At 44.8% G+C, this 9,588-nt stretch overlaps 2 protein-coding genes across 3 annotated transcripts; one reads left to right on the plus strand and one right to left on the minus strand.

The window, feature by feature from the left end:
• Nucleotides 1–50: 50 nt before the first annotated feature.
• Nucleotides 51–4,615, minus strand: cog8 (component of oligomeric golgi complex 8). Of its 2 annotated transcripts, none has more exons than XM_018763696.2 (5): nt 4,024–4,615; nt 2,895–3,102; nt 1,070–1,888; nt 670–838; nt 51–439 (listed from the first exon to the last, which is right to left on the minus strand). In XM_018763696.2, the coding sequence occupies exons 1-5, from the start codon at nt 4,350–4,352 to the stop codon at nt 162–164; spliced, it is 1,803 nt and encodes a 600-aa protein (XP_018619212.1). In that variant the 5' UTR covers nt 4,353–4,615; the 3' UTR covers nt 51–161. The 2 variants fall into 2 exon arrangements, with proteins under 2 accessions (XP_018619212.1, XP_018619213.1); XM_018763697.2 differs by having other exon boundaries at nt 4,019–4,101.
• A 37-nt stretch (nt 4,616–4,652) lies between these two features.
• nip7 (NIP7 nucleolar pre-rRNA processing protein) lies at nt 4,653–9,551 on the plus strand. Its single transcript, XM_018763704.2, has 5 exons — nt 4,653–4,813; nt 4,965–5,051; nt 5,208–5,346; nt 6,110–6,250; nt 7,269–9,551. Exons 1-5 carry the CDS (start codon nt 4,758–4,760, stop codon nt 7,386–7,388), a joined length of 543 nt encoding a protein of 180 aa, XP_018619220.1. The 5' UTR covers nt 4,653–4,757; the 3' UTR covers nt 7,389–9,551.
• The last annotated feature ends 37 nt before the right edge of the window (nt 9,552–9,588 follow it).

The following is a 9,588-nucleotide window of genomic DNA, read 5'->3' on the forward strand; positions in this document are numbered from 1 at the left end:
AGAAAGCTGTAGTTTATTAATAACTCCCTATATACAAACATGGTGGGCCACACTCACTGTCTGAGTGACAATCCCAAATTGGTTACCCCATAGATAAATAAAGCTCATGGACCCAACGGTGTAGTGACATATTGCCATGGTGTTTTCAGTCCACTGAAGAATCACCCTGTCAGGTCAGACTTTGCCTTCACAGAGGCTGTAGCTCCTGCCACTGGGTCTGTCTCAACCTCAGAGGGCCCAAGGACTACTGGGGGGACATCTGGGAGTCTGGACTTGGGTTGTACTTCAGACCCAAGGTCAGGGGTCATGAGAGAGCTCAGGTCAGGAATGGAGGCTTCTGTCTCTCTCTTGGGCAACACGAAGTCCAGGGGAGTCAGCACTGCACTTAGGCTGATGCACCCCAGACTCCCACCCTTGCTGATCTGCGTTGCAGGTACACCTAAGCAGAGTGGAGGGGAAAAGGGGGGTAAAAATTTCTACTTTCCAGACATCAATGCATATTAATAACTACATCATACTGCTTTATACTGAACAGAACAAGCATCCAATGATGCATATGGTAATTTTAGTGTCAAGTTTTCCTGAAGATATATTAATTTAGGTGAGCGCTTTGGGAAATGCATTCATGTATGTGGTACTGGTAAAATGTGAGAGTGACAGGGGAGTTACCCAGCAGGGGGGCAAGCTGCGCAGGGGGGAAGAGCACTTGCAGGCAACGGTTCAGGAATGGAACCATGTCCTCGGCGAAGGCGCAGCAGAACTGGACAAAGAGCTCACGCTCCCGGCTGCTGAAGGCCGTCTCCTCGGCTCGGTGGAACACCAGAATCAGCTTGGTCACCTGCAGAGACCCAAGCATTTTGGATTCCTCCGTTATTAAACGGACACCCTAAACCAAATCCTCATTCAACTCCCATTGCAGCTACAAAGACTTGTGATTATACTGCTTCTGACTGTTGTACAGTTCTCTGCATGCGACAAGAACTCTGACACCCGGGGGGGGGGGGGGGGGGGGGGGGCACGGTAACCATAGTTACAACAGATAATAACAAATGGAAGAAGCTGCAGGTACCTTGAGGAGAGCATCTTCCAGGCACTTCGTAACCTCCTGGACCAAGGCGATGGGACAGCACAAGCGCAGGTCATTGAAGGCAGTGAGGACATTGTTGAGGAAACAGGCCAAGGGAGGGAAGTCCAGGAGGGCCATGGGGGGCTGCAGTGTGCCAGGTTGTGTGGTGGGGGGAACTGGTGGGAGTGTGCTGCTCAACATGGTTGGCAATGAGATGAGTGTATAATGGTTCATATCGTCTTGAAACTTCTCCACGCCTTCGTCCACTGCCCGGCGGAAAGTTTCCAAGGCGACCCGCTGGAACATGGGGGCCAACTGCCCACGGAAGTCTGCCCCAACCCGGCTGAAGGACAGTCCAAAGTACATGCACTGACCCAGCAGGGAGTCTAGACGAGCACCGACCCCACGCTGTAGGTCCCTGTCCAGGGTTTCAAGGAACTCTGCTACCTTCTGCACCACCCAGCCGTGGAAGATGGCACTCTCGTTCACTGCCTGTCCCCCCGGAGGCAGGAGGGGGTCTTCATCTGAGAAGATTGCGCGGTACTGTGTGATGATGTCAAAGAGGTGCACGCGGCAGGCTTCGATGGTCTTGGTGATATGCAAGTATGGGTCGTTGTTAGGTACGGCATCCAGGATGGAGCGCAGCCAGCTGCCACGCGTCTGCAAGAACTTCACCCTGAGCTCTGCCTCCGTAAACACGTCCATCCTCCTCAGGTAGCCAATGACGCGAAGGCACACGGGGAGCTGGGCGTTGCTGCGCAACTGCTGCAGGAGCTGGTTCAGCATGAGCTGTGCGGACTGACGCACTTCATGCACAATGCCCTGTTGGGGATTCCAGATCATATGTCAATGTGTTCATCATACACTCAGCCCTTAGATAAAAGGGTCTAGAAAAATGAAAAACTGCTACAGTGGCTTATGAAAATATTTCATTTTCATGCAACAGGCTCATTATGTACAATGGCATTTTACTTCCACGGTAGGTATTTCATTAACTGTCAATTGTCTCTCTCTCTCCACAAAGCACATAGATTCTGATCTTCCATTACAAATCACTGTATACACTTCCTACATCCTATTCCATTGACAATCTCAGCTAATCACAACCAGCGATTAAAATAAATATCAACTGAAATGACACATTCTGTACTATTCCGTTTATTAATTTAGCTGATGCTTTTCTCCACGGCAACACGACGTTAATCTCTTTACGCCAATTTGCCCATTTATACTGCTTGGTTACTTTTACTGGAGCTATTCAGCGTAAGTGCTTTGATCAAAGGTGCTATAGCAGTAGGTGGAATCAATACACCCTGTCTTGGGTCCTTTGTTTCCTGGACAGATTCCAGACCTCAACAGCCCTGCAATATGCAAGCAGGTGTTGATAATGATGGAATTATATCTCGGTGTTATTTTCATATGTTAAAAAAATACATATTGTTTTACTTTAGTATTTCAGTTAATTTTAGGTGTCTTTTTGGTTTAGGAATTATATTGCTAACTTTACCCCCCTCTAACGGAATTCATATAATTGGGTAATTTCACAGATCAAATTAACCCTGTTATGGGAGCAATGAGTTTGTCAGAAGTTAGAATTAGGAGATAACTGAAATTTTTACAGCAAACACAAAAAACCATAAGTAAGGCATAAAAATCATGTCAGCCTGGAAGGGGACATAAACCAGGTGTGTACAGTAGTGAGTTATCAGCCACGACAGGGAGCTGCAGACCAAATTGCGACCCTGGGCCTCCAACCAGATAACTGGTACACACTTGATCTGACGGATGTGCCACTAATGACTCCTATGGCTGCCGGTTGACGCGGTACCTGGATGACGGGCAGGGACGAGTGCTTCTTCTCCAGCCTCTTCACATAGGCTGCCAGCTCCAGCGCCTCCTCGTAGTAGCCGTTTCGGACGCAGGTGTCCATCAGCTGCGGGATCTCCAGCACCTCCAGAATCTCCGTGTGGCGGTTCAGCGTCAGGCTGTTCATGCGCCGGCTCACCGCGATCTCTTCGGCCTCCTTGATGAAACCCCTGAGCCGGCGACAATATGCAGCAGTGCTCGACAACGCAATAGCACAGGGCAATACAACGCAACACCCAAAGGCACACAGCAATACTCAACCGCACTCAAAAAACTCAACGATATTCAAATGTGCTCAAAAATACAGGCCAATACTCAGCAGTCAAAAATACTCATCGATACTCAAAAACTACTCAATGGTACACAGCGATACTCAATGGTAATTAAAAAAATACTCTGAAATGCTCAAAAATACTCAACGGTTCTCAACAGTATTGGAAAACACTCAAAGGCATAGAGGGATACTTGACAGTACTCAAAAATACAAAACGACACTCAAAAATACTCCATCATGACCTGCAGTGATACTCAAACAATACTCAAAAAGTACTCAGTAATTCTCAAAAATACTCAATGGTTCTCAACAGTATGAGTATTCGAAAACACTCAAAGACACAGAGGTACTCGATAGTACTCAAAAATACTCACCGATACTCAACAATAGCACTCGAAAAAATACTCAATTATGGCTTACAGTGATGAGTGTGATACTCAACACCATTGACCCTCAAGGCACAGAGAGAGACACTCAACACAGTATCCAAAAAAGACTCAACGATACTCAACAACACAACAGCACTCACTCAGCGGTACTCAGAACACTCAGCACACAGACGTGACGAGACGTACCTCACAGTTTCGAGCAGTATTAGTATAGAGAAAAACGTGTAAAATTCCGCCTGATCAGAGTAAAAAGGGCAGGACACGAGCCTGTGGAGGACACGAGCGAGGACACCCGCGCGCAGCTGTCACGGGACCCCGCGAACACTCACTCACTGTGACAGTGTGTACAAAACAATAATATACGCAGCACTTGTGACTTGACCAACGCAACGGACACTGACTGACTGACTGAGTGTCACTCACAGCACCTGCATCTTTCCCCGAAGCCGGGCAGCTTGTCGAGCAGCCTGGAGACGCAGCTCTCGACGCGGCCGAAGTCCCGGTAGATCTCCTCGGTGCACTCGGCCGTGCGGATGAACGTCTTGTAGTTGGAGAAAGCGAGTTCCCGGGTCTGCTGCAGGATCTGGGCCCGCTCCTCGGCCAGCCTCTCCGGCTCACGGTTCAGCTTTTCCACGCCGTACGAACTCAGTTCCGACAGGTAGGCTGCGAAATCCGGGTTCTCCCGCCAGTTGTCGGGAAAGCTGTCTTTGAAAATAGACGCCAAGATGCTCTCGTCTTCCACGTCCACAGTCGCCATCTTGCTAAGGTCAGAACTGAACTGCAACCTCAGTTAAAGTTTGCATGCATTAGTAGTAAAATATATTATTATGACATCAAATATGTAGTGATCTTTAGACATCGCGTGTTTTAAACATGATCATATATTTAATGTAGTAGATCAGTCCTATAGCTGCCGGTATTAAGATATGCACACAAGATTGTGACGTTTAGATTTCCGCCTTCTGGCACTTCCGCACTCAGATCCTGTGACGTAAAACATAGGGGACATCCGTTTCCGCCCGTTCTCGAAGATGTCTAGGTGACGTAAAATTTAAGGGACTTCCGCTCTCCTCTCTGCACACGTGCGAGTATAGTAGAGACGAAGAGCGAGTTGTTTAATTTTTCCCCCCCTTATTTATCCATTGTATATAACCTTGCAGAAATGCGACCTTTGACGGAAGAGGAAACGAAGACCATGTTTGAAAAACTTTCAAAATAGTCAGTGTCCGTTTTTGATATTAATTAATGAAGTTGGATGTTCTTGACACGACGGATGATCTGATTCTGATGTGTCGACACAGAATTAAATATGTTCTTTAAATAAATATTCCTCCGGATAACAGTCTGTCTTATTGTTGTCTCTTTGCAGCATTGGGGAGAATATTAAACTCTTGGTGGATCGACCGGACGGAACCTACTGCTTCAGACTCCACAAAGACCGCGTGTACTATGTGAGGTAATGATGAAAATCGTCAGCCGTGTTTATATCTGGCGACCCGAGCCGTTCCAGATTTCATTCCTTTATCAAACGCCTGATTGCGTCACCGCTAAAATGCCATGGTCAAAGTCCCGGAGCGTGAACGTGCGTAACGCGTGTGTCTTAAACCGTCAGTGAGAAGATTCTGAAACTCGCGACCAACATATCCCGGGACAAACTCGTGTCGCTGGGGACCTGCTTCGGCAAGTTCACGAAGACGCACAAGTTCCGCCTCCACATCACAGCGCTCGACTTCTTGGCTCCGTACGCGAAGGTGGGCGGGCGACGTGGACCGTGCTGCAGCGCGCGGATCATGCGTGTGCTGTTCATTTAGATTCATTCATTCATTTATTTATGAGACACTTTTATCCAAAGCAACTTCCCGTGACCTCTATAGTGTTATCAACCCACACATCTTATTTACCAAGGTGACTTACACTCACTGGGTCACTCATCCATGCATCAGTGGAACACACTCTCTCTGTCACTCACACACTATGGGGGAACCTGAACAGCATGTCTTTGGACTGTGGGAGGAAACCAGAGCACCCAAAGACTTACACTGCTAGATACACTACTTATACTGAGTCACTCATCCATACATCAATGGAACACACACACACTATGGGTGAACCTCAACAGCATGTCTTTGGACAGTGGGAGGAAACCAGAGCACCCAGAAGAAACAGACACAGGGAGAACATGCAAACTCCACACACACACTGAGCAGGGATCGAACCCACAGCCCCTCACATCACCCAGGCGCTGTGAGACAGCAGCCCTACTCACTGTGCCACCCGGTATTACAAGCTAACAATTATTTACCCATTTATACAGCTGGGTAATTTTTTTACTGGAATAATTTTAGGCTAAGTACATTGCTCAAGGGTACTACAGCCGGAGGTGTGGATCAAACCTGCAAGCTTTTGGATCCAAAGGCAGCAGCTCTCACCACCACGCTACCAGCTGCCCCATTCGTTGTGCTTTCCCCCAGGAGATTGTCTCGGGAGGTTCTCACCACTGCTTCTCTGCTCCAGTTCAAGGTGTGGGTGAAGCCCGGAGCAGAGCAGTCCTTCCTTTATGGGAACCACATCCTGAAATCGGGTCTGGGCAGAATCACAGAGAATACAGAGCAGTACCAGGGTGTGGTGGTGTACTCCATGGCCGACGTCCCCCTGGTAAGACACCCACAGCCATCCGCACCTAGAGTACACGAAAAGCTTGTTCAAGGAAATGCCCCGCCTGATACCTTGGTGGTAAATGAGGACAACGTGTAATGTTGTCTTTGGATTTCTGAAGGAGTCCTTCCTTTCTGTTGTACCCTTCAGATGAGCTCTGCTTTTAAGTTATCCAAGTGTATAACATGAACATTGTGGGGTGGGGCAACAGGTGGTGTAGGACTTTCATCTTACATTTATTCATTTAGCTGGTGCTTTCCTGTACAGCAACGTAGTGTTATCCTTCTTACCCATTTACACAACATGGTAATTTTACTAAAGCAATTCAAGGTGTGTACCTTACTCACAGGTAATACAGCCAGAGATGAGATTTGAACCTGTGGGTCTAAAGGTAGTAGCTCTAACCACTCTGCTACCAGTTATCTTGTGGTCTGAGGGTCCTAAGTTCAAATCCCTGCTCTCCTGTGATCTGGAAAAATCTAGCAAATCAAATTTTGGTGAAAATTTCACTAGATCCAGATTTACTAGGTTTTACCTCTTCATATTTGCAAGTGAGGAAAAATCCTTTCCTATTAGCAGCCTTTGGTCTGGAAGAACCTAGTAAGCCAGTTAGTTCTGAACAAATCCAGATCTCTGATTTCTCACATTTGTGTCAAACGGACTTACAAGGTTTTTCCCAAATTACAGGAGTGCTGTTGTACCCTTGGTTGAGGTACTTATTGAATGGGCAGCTCACAATGGGTGATTTGTTGTAAAGTTATCTGGTGTTTGACTAGGGTGTCAGTGTTTCACTTATTCTGATGCTTTTCTCCAAAGTTACTTACAATTATTTGCCCATTTATATAGCAGAGTAATTTTACTGAAGCAATTTAGGGTAAGTACACTGCTCTAGGGTACTACAGCTGGAGGTAGTAATCGAACCTGTGACCTTTGGGATCAGAGGCAACAGCTCTAATGACTATGCTACTAGCTGTCCCAATACTAGGTCTTTTTCTTACTGGTGACCCTTATTCCCCAGGGGTTTGGAGTGGCAGCAAAATCCACACAGGTGTGTCGGCGCGTGGACCCAATGTCCATTGTGGTATTCCATCAAGCAGATGTGGGAGAGTACATCCGAAGCGAGGAAACGCTTACTTAAAGCTGAGTTTCACGTACTGTAAATCTTCTCGGACTGTTGCGTGGAATCAGTTCCGTTCCCGTCGTTTCGCTCTGCGGATCTTTGCCCATAAACTGTTTGGAGACCATCCACAAGGAAGACGGTAAACCATTTCCTCATGATTTCAACAGCATTTTATAGTGCTCTTTATGATGAGAGCTCTTGATACAGAAATCCACCTCACCAGTAGTGTTTGCATTGTCACAATACTGGCAAGGCTTTCTGGTATAGAGGACTAAAATCAAAACCAGCTGTGTGTGATTTACATAAAACATCTGTTTACAATTACATGATTTCAGGAAATGGAGAATTTTGAGATAAACTAAGATTTATGGAAACTTGGAAAATGTTTAATTTCATCACCCATGTTTTCTTTAAGTTAAAAACCTATAATATGGGCATGAAGTCCCTGTTCATGCTAATTAATTATTACAAATCGTCTGTATGCTCCCCTCCGTTCTCAGCACAAACTGTAACCTTTTCCCATGTTTTCCCGGACATTTTTGTCCACGAAACAAATGAAATGTTAAATGCAACACGTGATTAATAAAGGACACAAACTCATGCACAGGGACTTTGTGGCCACCATGCACACTAATTTGAAGGTTCTACAAAAATGTATGCTCTACCAATGTGTCAATACTAGTGAGAAAGTAAGTCTAATACCTTTACATATATGGTAGCTGATTAGCAGCTATTAGTAAAATGCTTGCATGCATAGTTAACTGAAGATGAACAATTACATGATTGTCCAATCATGGGAAATTACATAATGTTCTGCTGCAATTTAACATTTTAAAATTGTTTTATCTATGCATTTTACATAATTTCTCACATGCAGCTAAATGTTACATATACTTTATATTAGCAGATTTCAAAAACTTTCAAAATTCAATGCTTGCATTGTCTTAAGTTCCAGAACCATGGAATTCAAATTCTTAATTCTTACTCCATCAGTTTGTGCAGATTGCTTTGAAGAGTAACAGAACCTCAGGTTCCAACAGGGGAGACACAATTTACTCTCTTGCCTGTATCATAAAACCTCATATGCACCTTGCTCAGTTTTAAATAACAGCTAAGTGAAGCTCAGATTAGAAGCTGATACAAATAAAAACCACTTTTCAGGACCGGTGATTTTGCAGATGGCCTTACACATGAATACATGATCAGTACAGCATACTAGTGTAAGTTGCAAATTATAGAATGGTACATGTGAACATCAATCCAAATATCCAGTACCAGTCAGTATGCACATCTGAAATAACAGCACTGTTATTAATAGTTCCACAGATTTACATACAGTACATTGTCTTGGATGATGCTGTCAGCTCAGTGAATAGTGCTGTGTTCTTTCATTACACAAAATACCTTAAAATACTGTATAAATACTCAAGTCCACAGTAATAGGCTAAATCTCAAACTCCAGAAATTTACAGTAGCCTTTTACTGGTTTGTGGAAATATATCTTCGAAGTACAGATCACTCCAGTTGGAAATGTAACCTTGTTTCCAAACATCCACGATGAATCTGAAACAGCTAGACACACATCTGCTCTATTGATCATAGAGTCTAGAAGTGATGACCTCAAGTGTAGTATCAAAGGACTGTAGGCTTAGGCAAAGCGAAGACTGGTTTCCATGGACTTTGCATTTAGAACCTTAAGAAAAAGCAAAGAAAGTAAAGGCCGTGCTCTGGAGGAACACACTCGTTCGTGCGTAAACACTTCCCCATTTCCCAGGTGAGGAATGGATGTTGTTAACCTCTGTGCTACATGGACTGGTATAAGATGAAATTGCCAGATTGCTCAGGCAGACAGACATCTGCATATTCAGAAAGTTCCTTCTCCATTCAAAATGTTCTTATATCAAGATGCACCACATGACTAAATGTCATATAGTTCTTCATGTGACTACTATGGCAACGATGTTTTTTATAAAACAATCTATAACAATCTCTCCCAGTATGAGTTAATTTATATTGTTGCATATAATTAATGTATTGCAGTTGATTTAAAATATTAGGTAGTAACTTGACTGCAACAGTATGCACAATAAGCAGCCCACTAGCATCAGATTTTACATAAATGGATATTTTAGACATCTCTACTGTTTTTCTGTCCTTGGTCAAGCAAGCTGCAAGAGCTGTAGCATGTTACCGTAGAGGCAAAAGGCAAAGGTCAGCA

The sequence above is a fragment of the Scleropages formosus genome, chromosome 11 (assembly GCF_900964775.1).
Source record: "Scleropages formosus chromosome 11, fSclFor1.1, whole genome shotgun sequence".
In the NCBI taxonomy this organism is placed as follows: Eukaryota; Metazoa; Chordata; class Actinopteri; order Osteoglossiformes; family Osteoglossidae; genus Scleropages; species Scleropages formosus.